Source organism: Mus caroli, unplaced genomic scaffold, assembly GCF_978045245.1.
Source record: "Mus caroli unplaced genomic scaffold, Mus_caroli_1 scaffold_2, whole genome shotgun sequence".
Taxonomy (NCBI): Eukaryota; Metazoa; Chordata; class Mammalia; order Rodentia; family Muridae; genus Mus; species Mus caroli.
Genome location: NW_028227257.1, coordinates 131,538,501 through 131,566,251, shown reverse-complemented (window position 1 = coordinate 131,566,251; position 27,751 = coordinate 131,538,501). Strand labels below are relative to the sequence as shown.

The following is a 27,751-nucleotide window of genomic DNA, read 5'->3' as shown; positions in this document are numbered from 1 at the left end:
CCTTGCTACATATATGCTAAATATTTTGGAAATATACTCTGCATGGGGTCAGAAGAATGGTGAGCTCCACATTTAAGCTTGTCATTATAATTTAGCAGGTAGAAACTTGACAGTGACAGTGAGTCCCAGTAAATAAGACTCACTGGCTCACCTAACACACGGACTCCAGATGCAAATGATGAATTGTATGTATGGAAATAGCAATTTGGGGAGCCAATGAAATATTTAAGGTGTTGATTGCTTTGTGAAAAAAAATTCAAATTAATATTTAAAGAGTTGTATACCACATGCCTACTTCAGCATTCTGTATGTCTTCTAACTCTAACCTTTGTGAACATGTCATTATTTCATGATAATATTTCATAAATATTTATATATGTTCAAAAAGCCTTCTTTTTAATCTCAGCCTTTAAATAAAACACTGAGAGCTTTTTTTTAAAAGATCAGACTATGACAGATGGGAAAACAGAAACCGTTATACTGGCATCACTCTGAAAGGCGGTGTCGGCAGTACTGGTTTGATTTGCCACTATTGCTGCCCCACCACCATCCTGCCGATGCCAAGAATAATGGCAGTGTGTATGGACTTTCCAACTGGCCAGCTCTCCTTACCTATCTCTGATTCTCATAGCAAGCATCACAATGATGAAACTTTTTATATGAACACTTTGGAATAAACTTCCTTAGGAAAAATTCAGTAGTAGCCAGGTATGGTGGTATGTAACTAGAATCCTCGTAGTCATGGAGCTGAGGCAGGAGGATCACAAACTCGAGGCCATCTGGGCAACTTGAAAAAAAAAACCCTATTTAAAAATAACAAAACTCAGTGGTATAGTTCTAGGACTTGAGGCTTTAGGTTTAACCACCTGTTACATACACACCCGCATGCACATGCACGCATGCTGCACCCGTGCACACAAATCAGTAGCAAGGTATCTGAGAAAATGCTCACCACTGAGCTTATATGTGATGACAGAAATCAAAATATGAATGCTGAACTTTATCAGTGTGGCTTAATAAATATGGTCACTTCACATACTACATAGTTTTAGTTTTAAAATATAACCAAAAAGTATATACATTAAAATTTTTTTACATTATTCCATTTGATGAAAACAATATTGTATTTTTACTATTCCACAGTTATGAAAACATTTCTGTATATTTGGGGAAAATGTTGCTTACATTGTAACATGAGGTTATTCTGATGGCACATCACAACAGAAATGACTTTCAATTCCTTTAGATTTTTGGTGACAGTAGTACCATATATATGTGTGAAATAGTTGAAAACAAAACATTTGTCCAATGAATGTACTATATAAAACAATATCTTAATGGAAAGAAGACCTTTTATCCACCTATCATCTGCCCCGCTCAAAAAAGAAAAAAAAAAAAAAAGTTGTCAGGCAGAGCAGAGGTAGGGGTTGCTTTTAGATTTAGATTTACCTTTCCTATCTTGCCTTCCCTATATGCACGGGGATCAGCAGAGTTGATTTTAAAGACAATTATACCCCAGGTGGTTCTCTTAGAGATGAATTTTCAGCTGGTCTGCGTTAGGGCCCAGATACTAGCTTTAGTTTTGTTGTTTTGTATTTTTATTTCATTTCCCTAGGTAATTCTGTTGTGTAGCCTGGGTTGAGAACCACTAATAATTATTATAATAGTAATTATACATCAACTAAAATGTTTTAAATATAAAGTTATCTTAAGTTTAACATTTATTATGGGTTTTAAGAATATGGGTGCTATTTTGGAAGGATATTAGTCTAATGTCAGGGCATTTAAGTGCAGCGTCTTTTTATACTATCAGAACAACAGATTGTTAATTATTATCTTTTTCACTGTCAAGAATAGCGATAATGTGTTGGTGAGAGATATGCACTATTATACAGCTTAAAGGAATTTAAACTTGGTGTGTATTCCTCTATTTCGTTTGAGCACAGTTTGGCAATACATGTGGAAAGCTTTGTGACTCTGGGATTCCATGTCCAAGAATTTATCCTTAGATGATACTTGAGTGGCCCAGTGTGGTGGCTTACACCCTAGTACCAGCATTTGGGAGACAAAGACCATGAGTTCCAAGCCAGTTTGTTCTGCATAAAGAGTCCCAGGTCAGCCAGGGCTACACAGTGATACCCTGTCTTTAAAAAACAAAAAAAGTGGGTAATTAAAAAGATACATTAATAAGAATATTTACTGAAGTGTCACCAACAATTATTTTCAAAGTGTTGCAAAAAAACAATCATTGTCTTAGGGTGGTTAGGTTACCAAGTCGTAATACGTGAAACTACTAAAATGATTCAGTATATATAAATTCACAGGGAAAAGTGCTCACAGTAAATTGATAAATGAAAAGCTACAAAATTATAGCATAATTGTTTTGTTTCCAAAATGCATGGTTGTGTGTGTGTGTGTGTGTGTGTGAGAGAGAGAGAGAGAGAGAGAGAGAGAGAGAGAGAGAGAGAGGCTGACTGACTGTACCTGAATTCATATATACATACTGGTGTAGAAGACCAGAAAGCTATATAATAAAATGTTATTTGATATTTTCTATTAACTGGGTACCTTTTATTAGCTGATTTATGTTTTCATGTATATTATAGTTTTAAGAAAATGTGTTTTGTTCATTAAGAGAAACTACTAATCTTATAAATAAGACAAACAGGTATACCAAAAGGTATAATTTGGGGGAAAGAAATGAAGCTTTTCTTTTTTTTTTAACATACCAAACTGAGTGGATTAACTCTACCACCCTTGCCCATCTTCACTTTGTGGAGCTATGCACAGAAACCTCTTTGCTATTCAGCAAATGTTGTCAGACACTAGTTTTCAAATTTAAGTTCCATTACCAGATGTCAAATCATCTGTGTTACAATTAATCTCTTTACAGTCAAGTAAGTAGAACAACCTGAAATGTATCTCTGGAAGCTTTATGGGTAATGTTGCTAACTGTCCATAACTAATAACTGTTTCTGTTTTCTCATTGTAGGTGGTTCAAGCCTGCCGTCCTCCATAGCTATAGCTGGCAGCAACCACCCTGCCATCACAAAGACAACATCTGTTCTCCAAGATGGTGTCATAGTCACCACCGCAGCTGGAAACCCACTGCAGAGTCAGCTGCCCATTGGGAGTGACTTTCCTTTTGTTGGCCAAGAGCATGCCCTTCATTTTCCATCCAACAGCACTTCAAACAACCATCTTCCACACCCCTTGAACCCCAGCCTCCTCAGTTCTCTACCTATCTCTTTGCCAGTGAATCAACAGCATCTCCTAAACCAGAATCTATTAAATATCCTCCAGCCTTCAGCAGGAGAAGGCAAGTCTGAGATCAACCTCCACCCTTTAGGTTTTCTCAACCCGAATGTAAACGCTGCTTTAGCTTTTCTCTCCGGTGATGTGGATGGGCAGGTATTACAGCCTGTTCACTTTCAGCTCTTAGCAGCCCTGCTTCAGAACCAAGCCCAAGCAGCTGCCATGCTTCCCCTGCCGTCTTTCAATCTGACCATCTCAGATCTTTTGCAACAGCAAAATACCCCTTTACCCTTATTAACACAGATGACAGCCCCACCAGACCGTTTGCCAAGCAATCAGTCAGACAACAGCCGAGCTGATACCCTTTTAGGCAGCCCCCTGGGAAACCCTTTAGCAGGCAGTGACACTACTTTTAACCCCCTGCTCCTCCCAGCTGTCACTGGGGCCTCAGGATTAATGGCCTTGAATCCCCAGCTGTTGGGAGGTGTCCTGAACTCGGCATCGGCCAACACCGCTATTCATCCAGAGGTTTCCATAGCAACCTCCTCCCAGGCAACCACTACCACAACCACTACATCATCAGCAGTGGCAGCACTGACTGTCTCAACACTTGGTGGGACAGCAGTGGTGTCAATGGCAGAAACATTGCTGAATATATCTAATAATGCTGGGAATCCACCTGGTCCAGCTAAACTCAACAGTAACTCTGTGGTGCCACAGCTACTTAACCCTCTACTGGGGACAGGTCTGCTTGGTAAGTTCAATTTTTTCACAAATTTTTTTTTAAGAAACGTTTTTCTAATTCTCTATTCTCCTTTTTAAAACTACATTTTGTCACACTATTTTTTTTAAAATGTCTTCATTATGTCACAGTTTATTTAAGTAATTAAATATAACAACACCCACACAAAACTATAGCTAAACAAACATCAAAAATGGCTTTTTCCTTTTCTGATTCTAGCATTACTAAATACCATTGTAATCTGCTTCCTCTTATCTTCTAACTCTGATGCCACCTGAACCTAACCTACCTACCAGTCCCTTCAGCCAAGTACAGTCTGCATCCTGTAAAGAGCCTTCATTTCTACTTTAGTTGGTGTGGCATCACAGGGTTGGTATGAGCAGCTGCACTAGGGTGGGGACAATTGGAGGAAGTACTTCCAGGTGAACCCTGAGAAGCAAAACTAAAAAGGCCAGAAATCAAAATACCCCAAGCTGGGGTTTCCCCCAAGACAAAGGAAAATGTCCCTCTAAATAATACTAGGTTTCCTCAGAATTATCATTTTTATAATAATGGATTTGTCCATAAATACAGTCCTCTGTATAGGTCAGCTTATCAGGAAAAAGTTGAAAATAATGTCAAGTACTTATAATGGTGGGTGCAGGTAACACCAGGGAGAAGGATAGATAGGAAGTGCCCGCGAAACCCAGAAATAGAAGCAAGAGTACATGGTGTTGTCAAGAGCATCTTGATGCGCTGCAGAGCTAATTATGTGCATTACTTTATGGAAACTTTTATAATTATACTGCAGTGCTATTAGTTTTGTCTAGACCTAAAATATAGTTAGCCAAAAAAAAAATCATAATAAACATACAGGCTCAGGTTACAAAATTGTTCCCAAAAGAATTTAAACAACTTAAGACAATTCTAAATTTTAACTATGTATCAGTTACTAATGCTATCCATTGACATCATTGATTTAAAACTCTTCATAACAGCTGTAGCAGTGAATTCTTTTGTATTGTTGGGTTTACAGTTTTAATTTTAGCTGACTAACATTTAACTGAGCAACAAAATGAGTATTTCAAAAATAAGCATTTAATTTAATTGGTGGCATTTATTGATGATTATGACTTAAAGCTGATTGTTTTTTTTATAAATGAGACTATATCATACCCACTCTTTATCATCATCTGCTCAACTATTTACTGCTAAGTAATTGCTAAGGAAAATTTTCAACCTTTAATTGTAGGTGTTCTAATAAAAATAAACATAGGGACACTTAACTCTGAAGTTTAACATTAATGACTAAGCAATTTTTATGTAGTATAAAATAAAAGGCTGACCTTACAGATAAAACTAAATGCTAAAGCTATTCTTTACTTACAACTAAGTAAGGCTGATAAAAAAAAAAAAAGACCAATTTTCCCATGAAGCTGAGCTTTCAGTTTTTGTTTCAGAAATTATCAGGTGCAAAGACAACCATAAGTTAGTTCTCTGAAGAAGCACGTTTACTTATATTTTATGTTTTTCAAAACTGTAGGTGATATACCATCCATAAACAATTCATTGAATAACCATCAACTGACTCATCTACAGTCGCTGCTAAACAGCAATCAGATGTTTCCTCCAAATCAGCAGCCGCAGCAACACCTTCTCCAGGGACACCAGAATCTCCAGGCCTTCCAAGGACAACCCACAGTCCCTTGCCCAGCTAACAATAACCCCATGGCTTGTCTGTTTCAGAACTTCCAGGTACTTTCCTTCCACACATGACTTTAGCTGGAAACAATGTCTGGTTCTATTGAAATAGAGAAGGAATGAAAAAGTACCCTTTAGAGCCTATTGACAGTTATTTCTTAATATTGACTATTGTTAAACATTCCAGTCCTTTCTGAAAAAATAATTTTATTTTGTATAAGGCAGTAGTCTTTTTGGAATTGTGAGTGAAAACTAATAGTGTTACCCTCTTATGCCCTTTTGTGCCTTGTGTACACATTACTCTCATAATTAATATACACTTTCTTCCATGTTAGCTTCCACTACCCTCTCCTCCTGATTTAGGCCACATGGTCAACTACTTCTACAAAGGTGACTAATATGCTAAAGATTATATAGAAAGAGTTATGTTATATGAGTGTAAAAAAGAAATATACAATATTTTTTTAAAGATGTAACACTTTAAAAAAACAAACAAAAGGGGGGCTCACTATGTAGTCCAAGTCTTGAATTTGCACCCTCTTCCTCAGACTCCCTTATGCTGGACTTACAGACATGCACCACCACAGACTATAAATAATAAAACAGAGGAAGCTAGTTAAGCAAGATATAAAACCATTAGGTTAAAAGAAAAATATGTAACTAATACAAAAATATTAATTTCTATATGATCAAAGTTATAGAAGTATCAAATGTCAGGAAATATATACATAATGCATGCCATATATGGACACCCTTCATATTAATGTACTTCCTATAAATCAAGAAGGAAAGGATACTTGACTAGAAAATAATGAATAATTATAAACAGAGAGTTCACAGGAAATGAAATATTAATTATTAATATACCATGAAAAGAATAACCAATATGTCCATTACTGTGTATTCCCCATTGATGGCATGCACTGCTGGTAAAGGTATAAAGGAGTCAGCACTTTGATTTTATTGTTGCTCCATATGGATTCTGGTTAAGCTTTATTAGCTTTTTTGTTCTTTTTGATAGAGTTCAAACCTAAGTGAGGCCGTGTACAAGCTGTGGAAATGCTCTACCACTGAGCTATATATCCAGCCTCGCTCATTTCTTTTGGAAGATAATTTGGTAGTTTATCAAGTTCTTAAGCATATTTGTATATATGTGTATATGTGTGTCTAAACACATATCTGTTCTCTAGCCCAGACATTTAATTCACATATGTTTGACTTACGAGACATCTTCACATGTGAATAGAAGAGCACATAGCAGAGCATTCATTACAACATGAGTCAGAAATTAAGAGGCTCTAAGGTATTGATGAATCAGAAAATAATTTTATTACATTATATCCATCTATCTATAAGCTTAAAAGATTAGGTAGTCTTATTCGCTCAAATATGCTGAGACCTCCAAGACTACGAAATCCTAACACCATAGTATTAGCAGAAGAGTGGTGCAGTATATTTCCTCATACCGTGAAAGGAAAGGGAGGGAGGGATGGAGAAGAGAAACTAGATATTGCTACATGCTTTAATAGTTTAAGGGTCTGCCAGGGTGCTCTACAGCCCTTCTTTCTTTCTTCTGAGAAAGGAAGTAAGATAGAGTAAGACAGAGAAGTGTTGGTTTAGTAAAGAATGGTGATGAACACATCTTTCACCTAGAATGAAATATCCACACATATGTAATAAATTAATTCATAATGGAAGATGTGCATACCTACAGCATCCAGAAAGCAAGCTAAAGCCTGCAGCCAGCTCGCTGTGCTGTTAGGACATGAGAGTAACTCCAGGAGAATACAGTTTGGGGAAGTGGTAGAAGCAGGGTCATATTGCAATGGTCAGAATGACAAATGGAACATTGAGACTTGTAAAATGAGGTATTGCTTCAAAAACCAAACTGACACTGTGAAGAGCAGGAGGCCTGGGTTAATGCTCCAGAGGGTACACTGGGTTGAGCAGTGACCTTCTAGGTAGGGAGGCATGAACATATCATATGCTAAACATAAAGAGCCAAAAAAGTACATGAATGTAAATATGAAGAAAGGGAAGTACAGAGCTTTCTTCCATAGAGCAGATGGAAAACTGGACAAAATGTAAGCAAAGCATAACTTATGAGAAATATAAGCTATTAAGGATCAAGAACTGGGCTGGTGAGATGGCTCAGTGGGTAAGAGCACCCGACTGCTCTTCCGAAGGTCCAGAGTTCAAATCCCAGCAACCACATGGTGGCTCACAACCATCTGTAATGAGATCTGGCGCGCTCTTCTGGAGTGTCTGAAGACAGCTACAGTGTACTTACATATAATAAATAAATAAATCTTTAAAAAAAAAAAAAGGATCAAGAACTGCCGGAGTGTGACAGATCTTACCACGAGCTTCATTTTCTCTGGTAAGTAGGGCTATCTACCAAGAATAGGGTAGGAAATGATATGGCAATCATCTTGAAGAAGTACAGAAAGAGTGTTGTGGGGAAAATGATTCCTGACTGGAAGGCCACAGGACTGAAGGAGCAGCAACAGGCCAGGTTGGAAAACATAAATATCTATTCATAAAATACTTTACCTTCCTGTGGATGTAGACAAAACCAGAATTTAAAATGATCTAAGGTTTAGATTTTATTTGGCAAGTCCAGACAAGGGGAGGGGTAGTAGCAAAAGAGTGGGTGATGTGCCATTTGATCCTAGGTGCTGGTTTAGTAAGAAAGTAAGTAGAGACCAGAGGGGAGTGGTCTATTGGCCAGAGATGAGTAGAAATTAAGATTGATAACTAATGATTATATTAGACCTAAAATCTGTCACAGTATTTCTTATACAGTGTTTGCAAAATTAGAGAAGCCACAAAATTTTTTTCCAAACTTCATTAATGCTTCCTATATAGACATCCCTTCCCCTTGCCTTTTCCTAACTGATAGTCACTCTATAGACAACCATTGTCCTTTCTGGCAGCATGAGGATGCATCTCGGGAAATGGTCTGATAAGAACGAAGAGTAGGAATTAATACCCAGTCTAAAGACTTCAACAAATATCCTGTCTGGTTAGTGAGATGACTAAGAGGGTGTCTTAGTTAGGGTTTTACTGCTATGAAACAGATACCATGACCAAGGCAACTCCATAAGGACAACATTTAATTGGGGCTGGCTTACAGGTTCAGAGGTTCAGTCCATTATCTTCACTGGAGGAACATGGCAGCATCCAGGCAAGCATGGTGCAGGAGATGCAGAGAGTTCTACATCTTCATCTGAAGGCTGCTAGCAGAGTACTTGCTTCCAGGCAGCTAGGATGAGGGTCTTAAAGCCCACACCCACAGTGACATACCTACTCCAACAAGGCCACACCTGCTCCGACAGGGCCACACCTTCTAATAGTGCCACTTCCTGGGCTAAGCATGTACAAACCATAACAGGATAAAGGCTCTTTTCTCACAAGCCTGGCAACCTGAATTCAACCCCCAGGTCACATAAAGGTGAGAAGAAAAAAATAGCTCCAGAAAATTGTCCTCTGATCTCCACACATGCACCATGACATGTGTGCCCACACACATTGTATACACAAAATAAATATAAATAAAAGTTAGCATGTGTAATGTCATATCAAAGTAATTCATTGTTAGAAAAGGAATTTACTTTATCTTATCTTTATTTAACTTAGTTAAATTAGTTATCAATCTTAAGTTTCAAGTGCCTGTAAGACCATTGAGCAAACACATGGAAACACCTTGTGTCCAACTACCTCAAGTTTAATTTTTCTAGAAAACATTTGGCAATGATAAGTTTAAAAGATCTGTTGAACTACTTCAACTAAAAAAAAATTTACCCAAATATAAAAATACAGTCAATGTGTGAGGTTTTCTATACAGAATGATTTTTTTCCTTTCATTTTTATTCTTGTTCTTTGTACTTCCTTGTTTATCTTTTGGTGAATCTTTAAATTATAATATTTTTAAGGTCTTTACATTTTTCTCTTCTCTCTCTCTCTCGTTCTCTCTCTCTCTCTCTCTCTCTCTCTCTCTCTCTCTCTCTCTCTCTCTCTCTCTCTCTCTCTCTCTTTCCCTCTCTCTCCTTTGCTCTCTCTCCCTCTATTTACCTCCCTCTCTCCCTCCCTCTCTCTTTCCTTCCTCTACTTATTTAAGGTGAGGATGCAAGGAGATGCAGCTCTTCTAAATAAAAGAATAAGCACTCAGCCTGGGCTCACAGCACTTCCTGAGAACCCAAACCTTGCACTTCCACATTTCCAAGATACACCTTGTGAGCTGCAGCCAAGGATTGACCCGTCTCTTGGTCAGCCTATGAAGGACGGCCTTGTTATGGGTGGCCAAGGAGATGCCTCCGTAGATGCCATTTACAAAGCAGTTGTGGATGCAGCCAGCAAAGGAATGCAGGTTGTCATCACCACTGCTGTCAACAGCACGACTCAAATCAGCCCTATCCCAGCCCTGAGCGCCATGAGTGCCTTCACTGCCTCCATTGGTGACCCATTAAATCTGTCCAGTGCTGTGAGCGCTGTCATCCACGGGCGGAACATGGGAGGAGTGGATCATGATGGCAGGCTGAGGAATGCAAGAGGGGCACGGCTACCCAAGAACATAGACCATGGGAAGAACTCCAGCGAAGGAGACGGGTTTGAGTGTTTCAAGTCAGCGAGCTGCCACACATCCAGAAAACAGTGGGATGGGGAGCAAAGTCCCAGAGGGGAGCGCAACAGGTGGAAGTATGAAGAGTTTTTAGATCATCCAGGCCATATCCACAGTAGTCCTTGCCATGAAAGGCCCAACAATGTCTCTACACTGCCATTTCTAGCTGGGGAACAGCACCCGATACTGTTACCACCAAGAAACTGTCAAAGTGATAAGATTCTGGAGGAAAATTTCAGGTATAATAATTACAAAAGAACTATGATGAGTTTTAAAGAGAGACTAGAGAGTACTGTGGAGAGATGTACACACATTAATGGAAACAGACCTCGTCAGAGTCGGGGCTTTGGAGAGCTGCTAGGCACTGCAAAACAAGACCTAGTCCTAGAGGGGCAGTCTCCGGGTTCTTCAAATAGTTTGGAAAGTTCTCTGGTCAAAGACTACATCCATTACAATGGAGACTTTAATGCCAAAAGCATTAATGGGTGTGTGCCTAGTCCCTCAGATGCTAAAAGCATTAGTAGTGAAGACGACCTACGGAATCCAGACTCCCCCTCCTCACATGAGTTGATACACTATAGACCAAGGACGTTCAACGTTGGCGACTTGGTCTGGGGCCAAATCAAAGGACTGACTTCCTGGCCTGGAAAATTCATAAGAGAAGACGACGTTCACAATTCATGCCAACAAAGCCCCGAGGAAGGGAAGGTATACCAATCTTTATCCATTGTCAAATACTAACCTCTGTTCAAATATCAATTGTTCTTTTTTGTTATCATCACTTTGGATTCTTTGGATTTGATTTTAAGATTCTTCATGACTCATTGAGGTCTCACAAGCTTCTGGAACATAAAATGAAGAGGGGATGGTTATAGTCACCAAAGTGTCATATTGCCAAGGGGTGAGTTATGAAAAACTTATAGACCCACTAGGCTCAGGGTGCCCCTAACACGAAACCAAATGTCTAGAATTCTGTCAACTCTGCCTGCCTTCTCTGTATTTATGTAGCCATTTACTCCATAAATAGAGGAAGACAAGTGTCAGTGAGTGGGAGAAACATGGCAGAGGAAGGGTTGCTCCCAGGTAGCAAGGTCTGCCAACAGACAGCTCTCCTGTACCAGTTTACATGTGACATCCAGAGGAAGGGCATTGGTAAAATCTGGGTGGAGCTACAGCCATTACAGAAAGCAGCCAGTTACACCTGAATTATTTTCAGAGGAAGTTCTGGGTCTTTATAACATGTGGAAATGTTTATATCAATAGTCTGTGTCTACTTAACACAGTCTGACCATATAAATTAAATGAAAATGTCTCCATGAACTACCATCTGAGATAGAAGAAATAAATAGGGGTTTCTGACCTCCCTTACAATTGGTAAAATTGGCTGCAAGAAGCATGCAGAAGGTTTAACTTAAATAGAAACATTTTTTACTGGATAAGAAGGAGAAAATCATGCCCAATTCCCTCATATAAAGAAACAGAATTTCTCATCTTCTTAGCTAATAAGAATCTCTCTTACAGGTATACACTGTTCTCATAAAGAGGGCGTTGTGCAAAGCAATTCAGCTCTGCTCAGACTTAAGCTGGCACTTAGATTTAATGGCAGGAAACTAGGAACATTTTTGCCAGCACAATAAAAGGACTGTCTTTCATCATGAGGCCAGGAGGTCTTCAAACCCTTGCTTATAATACCTAGTATATACTTGTCATGATACACTTTGAGCCTGGTGTTTCTACTTTTGATAAGAAAATGAATTCCATACTGCAGTTCACAAAACATTTTATTCTTAATACTCTCTGAGGCCAGCCAAGCATCTGTTAAGTTGATAAACCTAAATATTTTTGACAGTTTATTCAAAAGATAATTAGAAACAGCAAAGTTGGGCTGCTTATAAATGAAACTGCTACAAATCCAAGAGCGACTCGCTAAACTGCTTTACAATTTCTGTGCAAATGAACCAAAGCTGTTCAGGTACCATTTTATAAAAATATACAACTAAAGAAAGATTATGACCCTCCTCCAAACGTTGTTCTTGCCTGAGTCTGCTTCTAGATGCCATTGTGTACCCTCACATGATAAAAGCATGTGTTGTTTGTTTGTTTAAGTCTGTATGGTATGCATACGTTTTTGCATTATGTAGGCACATATGTATGGGTACATATACACATATATATGTGTGCCTGTGGAGATCCTAGAGGTCCCTGGTGGTTGCCAAGTGTCTTCCTCAGTCTCTGGGTCCTTCACTACCCCTAGCTTCTTTGTTTCAACTAGTCTGGCACAGCCCTTTTTCCCTGTGGGCCACCACACCTGCCTGGCTTTTATATGTAGATGTAAACTCAAGCATTTCACCTGCTAAGTCACTTCATGCCCTCCTGATCTCTAGATGACTTTAAAAACCATTTTGTTGCTACATTTAAAACAACAATTTATTTTCATTTTAAAAACCAGATTCTTCCTACAGTAGAACATGAAATCTTGGAGGGGGGAATTATTTTTTCCCTTCATTGACATTAGAATATTGATTTCTCAAGTTAAAACTTTGTTATCAAGACACATGAAAAGTATTTTTAGTAATTCAAAATATATAAATTAAAGCATACATTATGTGAAAACTAAAATATCTATTGAAATATTGATGATAATACATAAAATATTTGCCTATCACTAAAAAGCAAGTTACAGCACTAACAAAATGGAGTAGCAGGGAAAGAAAGGTGTTGACTGCCAAGCATGACCACCTGAACTAGATTCCTAGGAGCCACATGCTGAGAGGAGGGAACTGAACTCTCCAAGTGATCTCCTGACCTTTACACACACACACTCATACAGAGACACGTCATAAGTAACTTTGAAAGCAAGGCACAACAGCAGTGAAAGCTCTAGGCTACTTAGCATTTTTTTAAACATCGTTTTTGCAAGACCCATATCACTTTTGTTTGTAAAAAAGCAACGTACTTATTTTGCTGCACTTATTTTTATGTGTATTTCACAAAACCGAGAAAAGGCTTCCTCATCTTATTGAATAATGCTCACTTTTCTCATTTTTGTGAGACCCAAGAAGACTCAAAGAAGACAGTCAGAATTCAAGCCTTTGTGTGGTGTATTAATGACCCCTATCATTATGGAAAGATTAAAATATATTCAGGACCTTAGTACAGCAAAGTATGATCTGTTATTCGAAAAAGATACCTAATAGGACAGTTTTTAAATTTGTCCTTTGATCAAAGTGAACTAATTATGATAATGAGTTTTATTTACATAGGATCCCTCGCAATATGGGATAAAGCCTTGAATGCTAAGAAGCAGGCTTCTGTTTTTAAAAAGTAAAAACTATACACTTCCTTCTGTGTAGTGATGGGTGGTCAACACTTTATATAAGCCTAGGTTTATTACAGTAAACCTTATTAGTTCCTCTGAGCCGCTGCAAGGCCATTTCTCCTGGTGTTTACCTCGATAGTAAGCCAAACAGCTGTCTTACATGTTGTCATGTTAAGCCTTCCTAGCCTTTGTCTTTGATGCTATTTGTATGTTCAACAAAGTAAATTAATCCAAGATCCTGTCAGATCCTACCAGATAAAACCTGTTAACTCATTTGTAAAATAGATTTGTTATCCCACCAACCCCATCCCACATTTTTTTTCTTTTACACTCTTTGTTCTTAGCAGCCACTAGCAATTCTTTCTAGAATCATGCAAGTTAGGAAAATAAATAATAGCAGGATCACAGACTACTATTTAAAACCAAACTGTTTGCCTCTTTTGTCTCCCAGTTATACAGAGCAGTCTTCAGTATAGATTAGAACTCTGGTATTGTTCAATGGCTGACTTTAGTAGAGTGCAATCATTCTAGGGAATAAAATTTGCTTAGTTTATTCTATTAGAAAGGCATTTTAATGTTTGGTACTGGGTAGCAGGTAGCAGAAGACTGATAATGCATAAGATAGACCTAGTTTCTGAGACAGTTTGTTAAGATACAATGTTGCTGCATCTTAAAGAGACCATGAGAAACAGTGTTGCAGAAGGCGCTTTGGACATTCTGTTAGGAGCTTACTACCAGACAATTAAGTAGACCTGCGTGTGTGTATCATTCGCTAAGGGCTTGGTCTCCTCTAGTGGAAACAGTAGTTCCTACTCTTAATAGTGTTTCAAGAGTTGAATGAGATTTCTGTATGTTCTCAAAACAGAAGAAGCCCCAGTAAAAATTAGCCTGGTTCCCCTATTTAAGACAATTAGTTCATTTGAACTCCACCATTGTTGAATTGAGGTAGAAGATCTTTGTTGTTGTTGGCTTATTATCTGTATATAGAGATTTACTCACCAGGATGAAAATAAAAGAATCATATGGAATATACTAAGCAAGTAAAATAGTTTGTGATGGGTTTATGAATGTTATCACATAGCATACAAATTACATTTTCAATGTTAATTAGTAAATTAATCTCAAGAAGGGGGTCTGCCTAACAACATTTTAGAATTCTTTGTTAAGTGAAATTGACAGTCTGTAGTTTCTCAATTATTTTGAAAACTTACCAATTCAGACTTCCTTCCTCTATCTCCCAGCCCCCAGCCCTTGACAATATTAGCTAGTAGAGGTTTGTTTTTTTTTAAAGAATTATTTATTTAATGTATATGACTACACTGTAACTGTCTTTAGACACACCAGAAAAAGACATCATGGTTGTGAGCCACCATGTGGTTGCTGGGAACTCAGGACCTCTGAAGAGAAGTCAGTGCTCTTAACCTTTGAGCCATCTCTCCCTCCCCCCAGTAGAGGTTTTTAATAGTGTGTGAAAGAAGCCAAGTTGGCCGCTGCTGTGTGTGGCAACACAGGAAGATGTGTGTACCTTGTATTAACACTACTCAGAAAGCTCCAATTTTTTTTCTTTTGTTCACTTATAATGAACAGTATGTTCTGAGAGACAGAATTACACAAACACACACACACACACATACTCATGACCAGATAACAGATGCACCTTGAATCTTGGCATAGCATTAGAGAATTCTTGGAAACATACATGGCTAATCCAGTTATTACAGGTATCATCCACCATTGTGCTAAGATTGTGAGGGTATGTGGTTATCTTTGGGTAATTATTTCAATAATTTTTAAATAAAGTACACATTTTAATAATTTTACTTTTAAGAAGCACAAATAGTAATTTGACACGTTCATATGTATACAATGCATTTTAATTATTCTATTCCCCATCCCCTCTTATCTCCCTTGTTCCTCCCTCCCCACCAGCAACTTTCCTTAGATCTATAACTTTTGAGTTTGCTTTGAGATCTATTTAGTTTAACCAGGATCACCTGTGTGACCATTGTATTGAGACTGTCCACTGAAGCCTATTGGGTCCTCTGTGGGTTCACAGCCAAAAGCAAAGACTCCCCCTCTTTCTGAATCTATCCATAGCAAATAGTTCAGCAGTGATGGATTGGGCACCCCAGCGCCCACCCTACTACCCCCAGCTCCTCTTGCGACCCACTGTGACAGGCCTGTTGTGCACACCCAGTTCAGGCATTCACAATGATTGTGGGTTCATTATCACACTGGAATTTCTTTTGTCTTGCCCAGATGATATTATATTTACAATTGAGCACTCAAACTATCCCGTGTTCTCAACACCTTCTACACTCATGAGTGTCTGCATTCAAACAAGGTGATTCTCTGATTAAGGCTGCGCGTAGCATTTGTCTAGGAGTATAAACATAAATATTTAGAAGGCAGTTTAACACTACATCAGTTTAGCTAAACAGCAGTTTAGCTAGAGCCTTTGACTCACCCTCCCCAAACCCCATCCCATGTTTCTTTGTTTTGGTTTGGTTTTGGTTTTAGTTTTAGCCAAATTTATTGTACCAGGAACAAGTTCCCTCCTGTGGAGTGAGTGGCCTCAAATCCAATTAGGGACTGGTGGTTGATTACCTCTATAACTGTTGTGATACCATTTCAAAAGTGAGTACATCATATGTGGGAGGTTCACAGGTGGGTGTGATGGGCATAGCTGGGTCCTGAGGCAGATTTATTCCCATCTTCCCTAGGAACCACCATACTAGTTTCCATAGTGGCTGTACCAGTTTCCTTGCCAGCACGAGCTGTCACTTGTATTATTGATCTTAGCCTTTATGACAAGTGTAAGAAAGAATTGCAAAATAGTTTTGATTTGCATTTCCCTGATGGCTAAGGATGTTGAATGCTTCCGTGAGTGTTTCTTAGCCATTCAAGTTTGCTCTACTTAAGAATTCTGTTTAGATCTGTATCCCATTTTTAAATTGGGTTATTTATATTTTATACCAAGTTTCTTGAATTCTTTAAATTTTCTGGATATTAGCCCTTTATCCTATGTGGAGTTGGTTAAAGAGAAAAAAAAAATCTCTTCACATTCTGTAGGCTGCCACTTTGCCTTAACAATTGTGTCTTTTGCATGCAACGCTTTTTCTGTTTCATGAGGTCACATTTATTAATTGTTGATCTTAGAACCTGCATTAGCAGTGTTCTGTTCAGAAAGTTTTTTTTTTTTCTGTGCCAATGTGTTCAAGACTATTCCCCACTTTATCCTCTGTTTTTATCATTGTAGCTTTGTAGTATAACTTCAATCAGGAACGGTGAGACCTTCCGCAGTTCTTTTATTGTTCAGGATTGTTTTAGCAGTAGTGTGTTTTTTCTCTATTTCCATATGAAGCTGAGACTTGTCTGTGCAGAATTGTGTTGGAGTTTTGATAAGAATTGCCTTGAATCTGTAGATTTGCTTTTCATAGTATAGCCATCTTTACTATATTAATCCTACCAATCCATGAGCATGGGAGAGGGAGATCTTTCCATCTTTTCATATCTTTCATTTCTTTCTTCAAAGACTTGAAGTTTCTGTCATACAAGTCTTTCACTTTCTTGGTTAGAGTTACACAACTATATTTCATATTATTTGGGACTATTATGAAAGGTGTCATTTCCTTGATTTCTTTCTCAGTCCCTTTGTCATTTGTATTGTAGAAAGCTACTGATTTGGGGAGTTAATTTAATAATATCCTCTAATGAGATGATTATGTGGCTTTTTTCTTTCAATTTGTTTATATAGTGAATTGTATGTACTGATTTTCATATATTGAAGCATCCTTGCATCTCTGGGATGAAGCACACTTGATCACGGTGAACGACCTTTTGGATGTGCTGTTGCATTTGGTTTGTTAGTATTTTTTTGAGTATTTTTGTGTGTATATTCATAAGGGAAATTGATCTGTAATTTCCTTTCTTTGTTTTCTTTGTTGTCTTTGTTTGGGTATCAGGGTAACTGTAGCCTCATACAATGAATTGGCTAATGTTCCTTCTGTTCATATTTTATGGACTAATTTGAGGAGAATAATTTGAAAGTCTTGTAGAATTCTGTTCTAAAGCCACCTGGCCCTGAGCTTTCTCTTAGTTGGGAGACTTTTGATGACTGCTTTTATTTCACTAGGGGACATAGGTTATTTATTTGATCTTGATTTGACTTTGATAGATAGTACCTATCAAATTATAAATTTCTTTTAGACTTTCCAGTTTTGTGGAGTGCAGATTTTTAAAACATGACCTAATGATTCTTTGAATTTCCTTGGTGGCTGTTATTACATTTTCCTTTTCATCTCTGATTTTATTAATTTGGATATTCTCTCTCTCTCTCTCTCTCTCTCTCTCTCTCTCTCTCTTAGTTAATTTGTATAAGAGTTTGCTGATCTTATGATTTTCTCAAAACATCAACTCTTTGCCTCATTGGCTCTTTGAATTGCTCTCTTTATTTCTATTTTATTGAATTCAGCCCTGAGTTTGGTTTTTTTCTTGCCACCTACTCCTTTTGAGTGTAATTTCTTCTTTTTAGTCTTTCAGGTGTGATATTGAGCTTCTTTTTTTTTTTTTTTTAAATGTAGGCACTTAGTGCTATGAACTTGCCTCTTAGAACTGCTTTTGTTGGGTCCCATAAGTTTGAGTATGGCCTGTACTCATTTTCATTGAATTCTAGAAAGTATTTCATTCTTTATTTCTGTCTTTATCCATTTATCATTCAGCAGAGAACTGTTCAGTTTCCATGAGTTTGTAAGCTTTCTGCCCTTTTGTTGTTGATATGCAGCTTAATCCAGGCATCTAGGATTGGAATGACTATAATAGTTCTGGGTGGTGATATCTAGTTTTGTCTCTTTTGGGTGAGTGCTTTGTTCCTTAGTTTCTCCTTCCTCCCTGGACTTTAGGAGACTGTTGTGGCTGCCTGAGGCTTAGACCTGGAGGAGCAGAAAGAGAGTGTGGATCCCCTGGCAGTCTACTTGTCTCCCTGCCAGGAGCTGCACTTGGTAGCAGGGGTGCCTGCTGGGGTTGAGGAGTGGGATAAAACTAGGAGTAGGGGGAGGGGAATAATTAGTAGTCCCTCTGTGGGGATCCACAGATGGGGGAGAGGTGCAGCTGGTGTTCTGTTAAGGAGTTTGGGATGAGACTGGGAGATTGGATTTGGAAGGGAGGAGGAAATGATGAAGGTGTTCAGTTGACTTACCTGGCCTGATAGGCAGGTATAGTCCCGGTGAATTTCTGCTGGTGTTGGAGTTTGAGACCGTGGGATAAATTGGGAGCAGGAAGGTTGGAGGAGAAGGGCTTTGTGATACATTGGGGGTGGGGTTAGAGAGTAAAGGGAGACCATACAGATTGTCTGCTGCAGAGCTGGGCATGAGTCTTGTCACGTTGAATCTCGAGGAACAAAAGGCCCAATTATTTTATCATTTCTCTTCATCTTTTCTTTTCTTTTTCTTCCTTTCTCTCTTTCTTTCTCTCTTTCTTTCTTTCTTTCTTTCTTTCTTTCTTTCTTTCTTTCTTTCTTTCTTCCTTTCTTTTTTTCTTTGTTTTTTATGATATTAAGATCTTATGTTATGTTTAATCAGTGGTTTTGCCTACATGTGTGTGTATTTGTACCACATGAGTATCTTCTGGTGCCTATGGAGGTCTAAACAAGGCATTGTATTCCCTGAAACTGGAGTTATAACTGGTTTTAAGCAACCACATGGGTGTTGCAAATTCAACCTGGGTCCTCTGCAAGTGCAGCAAATGCCCTTAACCACAAAGCCATCTCTCCAGCAGCAAGTTTTGCTGGATAAAGTAGATTTTCTTTAGTTTGGTAACTAGCTGGTCTGAATACAACTTTTTCAAATGTCTTCCATTTTGGTTGACTTTACCTCTGCCCCATCTTTTCCTGTATACCACCCACATAACCTTTCCGCTAACTTTCTATCCTTAGTATTCTCTCTTCTGTTTCCATATTCTTAGCTCTACCTTCACCCTCCCTTATACACGCCTCTCCCCATAGCTTCTTTCTAGCTTCCTGGCTTCTGCAGTCACTCCAAGTTAAACATGCAAATTTAGAGATTGGAAAACTAAGATCCACAAGTGAAGAAGAACACATGACATTTGTTTTCCTGGACTCACTTGACATAATTTTTTCAAGCTCTATCTATTTACTTTCAGGTTTCTTATGTTTATTTTTATTTGTGACTAAATAAAAATCCCATTGTGCATGTGTACCTCATTTTCAATATCCATTCCTTAGTTGATGGACATATATGCTGGTCTGATTTCCTAGTTATTTGTGAGTAGAGACTGAAAATGGATTGAATTTGCATTTCCTTTTTCTAATGATGTTGAACAATTGTTAACATATTTATTAACCATCCATATTTGTTTTGAAAAGTCTTTATTCCAATATATTAGTCCATTTTTAATTGGGTCACTTATTTTCTGTATGTTTTTGATTTTGTGCTTTAAAAATCTATATGTTATACTATTTTGGATAGATAGGTGTCATCTGCCACTTTTGATCATGCAAACTACTCTTAAAAGATTGCTACTCACTAATAATCAAAGCATAAAATTCTTATTTTGCATGAATAAATCTTTTCACTGTTTTCAATGTTATCTCTTTGTTCTTCATATTTCATTGGGGCTTTTGTGTATATTCTAAAACTTAAAAGAGACTTTTTAACAAAAGAGCTCAAAAAAAATGTTTCTTTTCCAAGAAACATTTATTGTAAGACAGATAGGGAGACACTTGTTAATTACCAGAAAAACTTCTACAGAAAGCATCAGTGTGTGGAAGTGCCCTTCTTAAATTCACACTTTGACTCTTTTTACGTGTATTTGCAGTGATAGTGATAAAGATGGCTCTCTGGTTGGTTGATTAAAGAGACCAACCCCCTCCTTGTTAAAACTGACTCATTTAGAGGCACCATGGTTTCTGTTTTTCAGTTCAGCATCATCACATACACAGATTTTTGAGAGTGTGGTACATAACCAAAAATGGCTGTGTCTATGTTCCAGGGATATAAACTTAAGTTGCACCAGGGAACCTAGTCTGGGTGATATACTCTCCTGCAATGTTTTAGCATTTTATTTAAAGAGTGTTCTTTGTGTACTTGATTACACATGGTAGCTAATCTGTAGTCTGTAGTACTGTGATCCTGTGTCCAACATGTTCCTCGTGCATTCACTTTTTCTTTATCTTTCTAACCACTTTTGGAAATGAGTATTTTTCTTCACGGTCACATTCTTTGGGCTACATTTTGACTAGTGTTAAGGTAACCAATGTTCTGCTGGTACCAGAATCTTCTTAGAAATGAAGCAGAATCATATTGGAAGTAATAAGAAAGATAAAATCCAGACCAAAAAAGTCAGGCCCTAATCCAAATTCGAAAGATAATAAGAATGAAGAACTAGATCAGTCCAAAGATATGAATATCAAGAAAAATATTAAACTGGTCAAAAAGCTAGGTACGGCTATAAACTTTAACTGTGGTAACCTTTTGTTCCCTTAAGCAAGATTAAACTAGAATCAGAGGTTTGTTCCCTCCACAAACTGATAACTGAGATTAATGTAGATGGCAGTCCCCAAGCTTTAGAGCAACATCTGTCTAGACAGCAGCAAATGAAATCTCAATTCTCAGGCGACTCTAACCCATGCTTCTGTGACACATTTTTTCCAGAAATTCAAGTTTGCCCCAAACGTTTTTTTTTTTGTTTGTTTGTTTTGTTTTGTTTTTCTATTCATATATGGTGGCATAATACGGTGCTTCATATCACATTGAAGGATTTACTATTTCTTAATAATTTTGTAACACTTAGCAATTCTGTAAAAAATTCTTAAGTATTCCAGTAGAATGGAAGTGGCTGCCAAAGTGCTGTTGAGAGTGTCCCTGGATAGGATGGTGGTGATGGGCTGGTTGGCACACTGAAAATGCCAGGATTTCTGAAGAAGTTTTTCATCTGCTCTACGCTGGGGAATTATTTTTATCCTTCTAATCATAAATAAATCAACTTTTAATACTAAAAAGTTATTACTTATCAACAAATTTCAGTTATCTCCAAAGTACTGAAATAGTATTCTTTTAAGTTAGTGGTATTTTTCAGTTAAAAGATGTTATTGTTAAATATTTACTGGTATCTTCAGTGTTTCTATTTAATAATTTTATAGTAGCTAATGGACACTTCGTATTTGTATATTAGTTCAGATCTGTGTTTCCCAGACTTTAACTAGCACTGCATATTGCCTGTACTGTTACTATTTAATATTTTTCTTTTTCATGTATTAATTTATTCTGTCAACAAATAATAGTTGTGGATTCATATACTAAACTTTAGGCCACCTCAAAAATTTAAATAACTTCATTATTCTTCAGATATACTATGTGAGTATTTTAAAATATAAATTGATGTAAATATATAACAAACTGTTGAAAGGTTTTTATAATGTTCTACTAAAAATAACATCACATACAATAGCATTTGGGGAAAGAATACTTTGGTGTTTGTAAAGTGACTTTATATCAATGTTCTTTTTAGATCTCAGTAACTGATCATGATGTACATCCTTACCCCCACTTTACAGGGGAGAGAACTGAAGCTCAGAGAAAAGGCATTGGTAAAGATGCGAGTCACAGGCTATTCAGTCAAATTCAAACCTTGGCCTTCTAACTCTACACACAGAATTCCTCATTAGCCCAGAATCCCAAGACATGCTAGAAATGAGATGGGATGCTTGAAGACAGATGTCTCATCTCAGTTATGAAATCTGTGATATGGATGATGCTCCATCATTTGTCCATAGACTAACGGAGAGAGAGAGAGACATACAAATTTAGAGGAGAGTTTGATAATCATGTCAGATTAGAAAAATAATAGGGGTAAATTCACCTTGAGACCTGGATTCTTGAACAGATGTACAGAAAAAGGCATGTGTTCCCTTCTTTGGAACAGTTCTTAAATCCTATTAGAAAGTGTTTGGTTACCCCCATAGCATTCATGCCACTGTTGCCATGGATATTCTCGACTCGCTCATCACATCTCACAGGATTCACAGCTAGGTAAGATTGTTGATGGCTTTCTCACCAGAAGTCTACACAGTACCTTCTGCTACAACAAAATTAGTCAAGGCAGGAAGCTTCCTGTTTAGCACCATCTTGATTTCTCCATGTCCTATGACCAAAATGTGGATCATCTTCAACAATCATTGAGTTATTGGTGGGCAACCAAGATCCTATACTGACTCCAGGGCACTCCTGACCAACAATTGGAAAAGAAGTATCCAATACTTGGCAAAGGCATTTTGTTGGGCAATCTATGGCTTCTGGAAAGAACATTTTCCCATTAGTGAATAATCACAATTAGATGCATTTCTATGAACTTATATGTGAAGTTTATAAAATAGTAGGTATTCATGTTTTTTTTTTTGAAACAAACTTCTTGTAGCATGTAGTTTTTTAAAAAAACTATCCATGCTAATCACAACTATGTACCACCATCGGCAGTCTCTCTCACCTCCATGGCCAGCCCCAAGCGACCAACCATCTTGCCCTGGTTCCTGTGGCCAGCCTGCTGCCAAGCTGTTCCAGTCAAAAGCCCACTCTCAAGCTAGCTCCTTGTCTCTGCTTGCTAAGCTGACCAAACCAGTCTTTCTTGAAATGCCTGAAGCTGTCATTCAGCTCCCCTTAGCTCCTTGAAATGAAAACACTAGAGACTTATAATATACAAGCCCAGTATATATAACAATAAATCTCCAACCCCAAAATGCCTGCCCAAAGAACACAAAACTCAATTGATATAAATACAAGCTGCACACCTAGATTGGGCAAATGTAGCCTATGCTACTCTATTGCCCATATATAAAATCTCTAGCGACTTGCGGCTCTTCCAGGCCACGTGGGTCAGCTCCATCTTCATCTCCTTCTCCCTTTGTCCTCCATTTCATCAGACCCTTCTCTTCTCCCCTTCTCTTCCTGTTCTGCTTGGAAGACTCTGCCTCCATATCTTCACCCAGTGATTGGCTTCCTGTTGACTTTATCAGCCAGTCAAATAGGGGAAATTCCCCTATACCTTAAAATTGTTTCTCTATCTCCCATCCCCTACTTTGTTTTATACTCCCATTCCTCTCTCTGTTTAAGCTTCCTTTTCAATCTCCCTCTTTATTCTTCATGTAACCTATGTTCTACTAGTCCTTATCCTTAAAGTCTTTCTTTCACCTTCCCATTACTTGTTCCTTTCTAGAATTCTAGATTCTGCTCCAACTTAAACACAAATCAAAAGATTCAAGGCTAAGGTCCATGTATGAATGAAAATATGCAACATTTGTCTTCCTGGTTCTAGGCTATCTCAATATAATATTTTCTTTTTCTTATTTTTAAATTTTTTATTAGATATTTTCTTTTATTACATTTCAAATGCTATCCTGAAAGTTCCCTATAACCTTCCCCACACCCTGCTCTCCTACCCACCCACTCCCACTTCTTGGCCCTGGCGTTCCCCTGTACTGAGGCATATAAAGATTGCAAGACCATGGGGCCTCTCTTCCCAATCATGGCCGACTAGGCCATCTTCTGCTACATATGCAGCTAGAGACACGAGCTCTGGGGGCACTGGTTAGTTCATATTGTTGTTCCACCTATAGGATTGCAGACCCCTTCAGCTCCTTGGGTACCTTCTCTAGCTCCTCCACTAGGGGCCCTGTGTTCCATTCAATAGCTGACTGTGAGCATCCACTTCTGTGTTTTCCAGGCACTGACATAGCCTCCCAAGAGACAGCTATATCAGGGTCCTTTCAGCAAAATCTTGCTGGCGTATGCAATAGTGTCTGCGTTAAGTGGCTGATTATGGGATGGATCCCCAGGTAGGGTAGTCTCTGGATGGTCCATCTTTTCTTCTTAGCTCCAAACTTTGTCTCTATAACTCCTTCTATGGTTATTTTGTTCCCTATTCTAAGGAGGAATGAAGTATCCACACTTTGGTCTTCCTTCTTCTTCTTGAGATTCCACCTCACACCAGTCAGAATGGCTAAGATCAAAAGTTCAGGTGACAGCAGATGCTGGCGAGGATGTGGAGAAAGAGGAACACTCCTCCATTGCTGGTGGGATTGCAAGCTTGTACAACCACTCTGGAAGTCAGTCTTTGGACATAGTACTACTGGAAGATCCAGCAATACCTCTCCTGGGCATATACCCAGAAGATGTTCTAAATGGTATAAGGACACATGCTCCCCTATGTTCATAGCAGCCTTATTTATAATAGCCAGAAGCTAGAAAGAACCCAGATGTCCCTCAACAGAGGAATAGATACAGAAAATGTGGTACATTTACACAGTGGAGTACTACTCAGCTATTAAAAGCAATGAATTTATGAAATTCTTGGGCAAATGGATATATCTGGAGGATATCATCCTTAGTGAGGTAACCCAATCACAAAAGAAGTCACTTGATATGCACTCACTGATAAGTGGATATTAGCCCAGAAACTTAGAATACTCAAGATACAATATAATGTTTTCTAGTTCCTTCCATTTACCTGTAAATCTCATAATTTCTTTTTTCTTTACAACTGAATAAAATTTCATTGTGCACAGGTACCACATTTTTATTATCTGTGCATCGAGTGATAGTTATCTACACTGCTTCCATGTCCTAACTATTGTGAACAGAGCAGCTATGAACATTGGAGGAGCATGAGTCTTTGTAGTTGTGCATTTCTTTCTGTGTATGCCCAGTTATGGTATGTTTATCTCTAGACATGGTGGGACCCAGGAAGAAGGAGCTGATAAAATGGGGCAGACTAAAGTCTAGTGCAATATCCAGTTTTATTCAGAGCATCAGACAATTTATACTCCAAGGATTAAGAGGAGTCACATGAGTAAATTGTACAATCACAAAGTCAGGTCACACACAGTGGGCAAGTCACATGGCATGGGTAAGCCACATGGGACAAAATTGTGTTTTCCATACAGGGACATGAATAACAACAGTTGAAGTTGGAGTTGTCTCCCAGGTACTCAAAATTCTCCTTACACAACTCCATTCTTGGACCATGCTTCAACAATGATATAGCTGAGACATGTAGCAACCCTGTTTCTAGTTTTCTGAAGAACTGCCACACTATTCCAATAGTGGCTATACCAGCTTGTACTGACAACAAAAATAAAAGTTTCTCATTCCCCAAATCCTTACGTATGTTTTTGTCTTTTATTTTCTTAATAGTATCTGTTCTGACTAGAGTAAGATGAAATCTAAAAATGGTTTTAATTTGCATTTCAATGATAGTTAAGGATCATAGACAATTATAGATTTTTCTCTAATCATTAAGAAATACTCCATTCTAATCCTCCGTTCAGTTCCATAGCCCACAATTGTTGAGATACTTGTTTTCCTGGTATTTAGCTGTTTAGTTCTTTGCTTATAGTAGACACTAATCTTCTGTCAGATATATAGCTGGTAAATAATTTTTTCCCATTTTATAGGATGCCTCTTCCGTCTATTATCAGTTTCCTTTGCATTTCATGAAGTATTTATTATTTGTTGTTGGTCCTTGTCTTAGCTACTGTTACCATTACTGTTACCATTACCATAACCATGAGGAAAAAAATATCATGATGAGGGTAACTTATAAAAGCAATCATTTAATTTGGCCTACAGTTTCATGGGACTAGGTCCTATGACATTGGAGCAATAGAACAGCTTACAGCTCACATTTTGATCCACATCCACAAGGCAGAGAGAGTACTTGGAGTTGAAGGAGTTTTTTGAAACCTCAAATCCAACCTATAATGACACACCTCCAACAAGGCCACACCTCCTAATCCTTCCCAAACATTTCGACCAACCAGGGATCAAGCATTCAGATAAAAGAGCCAAGCTCGTTCAAACCACTGTAGTCCTATTCGTTGGTGACCAAAGCCCTATTCAGAGTGTCTCTAAGCCTATACCCTGAAATGTACTCCCTACTCTCACTTAACAAAGCTTTAGAGTTATAGTTTCAACATTGAACTTTTTGATGCATTGAAGTTGATTTGTGTGGAGGATGAGAGAAGTATAAAGTTTTATTCTTCTACACATAGGTATCCAGTTTTTCCAAAGCCATTCGTTAAAGATGCTGTCTTTCCTCCAGTGTTTTTTTTTTTTTTTTTTTTTTTTTTTGGTCATCTTTGTCAAGCGTCAGATGGTTATAGGTGCTTGGAATTGATTCAGGGTCCCTCAAATGAGTGCTATATTAGTGTGTCTGGTTTTACACCAGTGTCATGCTGTGTTTGTTACTGTGCTTCTTAGGAATGGGAATATCTCCAGCAGAGTTTTGGGGCATTCTGTTTTGCTTTGTTTTGTTTTATTTTGTTTAAGAGTGTTTTGGCTATCTAGGATTCTTTGTTCTTCCATGCAGACTTGTAGATTATTTTTTAAATTCTGTAAAAATTTTCATTGGATATTTGATGGGAATTGCTTCTTACACTTGTTAAATGTGGATGAAGAGTAATGGTGGCCATTGCTAATGGCCGCATTTATTAGAGTGAAACTTTGAGATGATGACCAAAGATAAAATGAGTCTGTCAGTTTTGCACTAATCTAGAAAATAATTTATAGAAGACCTGACTTGTAAGTATACCAAAATCTAAAATTATAACTATACATAAACCATTAAGTATCTTCAAATAACTCATTCCTTCAGTGTAAGTTTTATAAAAGATATTTGTGTGTTTAATATTGTAATGTTATATTTATATGCTTGATTTTCCTGTTTTTATTTACATGATAACTAATTTATAAAGGAATCTTATTAAATCATTAAGTATGATTTCCATTTGATTAGACTTTGAATATATTTTGTTCCTCTCTGATGCCATTTTTAGGAGTACTTTTAAAGAGTTTCTTAAAATTTTTCAAATATTCCACTCTTTTTCCAGAAACAATATACAGTGTGTGTGTGTCTGTGTGTGTCTGTGTGTCTGTACACACAGTAAATAAACATTTTTCCTGGGGATATATATGGTTTTATCACAGAAATGCACAGTGGTGTGTACCTTCCTTTTGTTTAGTTTCAGAAGCCACTCCCATTACTCCTCTCAAGGCCACTGAACCATCTATGAATAATGTAGCTCAATGTGACTGTATCTCATAGCTTCAGACGCAGATTTAAATCA

The 27,751-nt window shown here is 37.8% G+C and overlaps 1 protein-coding gene across 13 annotated transcripts in view; it reads left to right on the top strand.

The window, feature by feature from the left end:
* The window catches only part of Mbd5 (methyl-CpG binding domain protein 5), a 377,887-nt gene that overhangs the window by 330,341 nt on the left and 19,795 nt on the right, over window positions 1-27,751 (top strand). For 11 of the 13 annotated variants that reach the window (XM_029474046.2, XM_085834925.1, XM_085834920.1 and 8 more), the window contains 3 exons: window positions 2,993-4,009; window positions 5,520-5,731; window positions 9,798-11,006. In XM_029474046.2, the coding sequence (XP_029329906.1) occupies window positions 2,993-4,009; window positions 5,520-5,731; window positions 9,798-11,006 (2,438 nt within the window). The remainder of the gene's footprint in view (window positions 1-2,992; window positions 4,010-5,519; window positions 5,732-9,797; window positions 11,007-27,751) is intronic. The other 2 variants (XM_029474049.2, XM_085834930.1) reach the window with 2 other exon arrangements.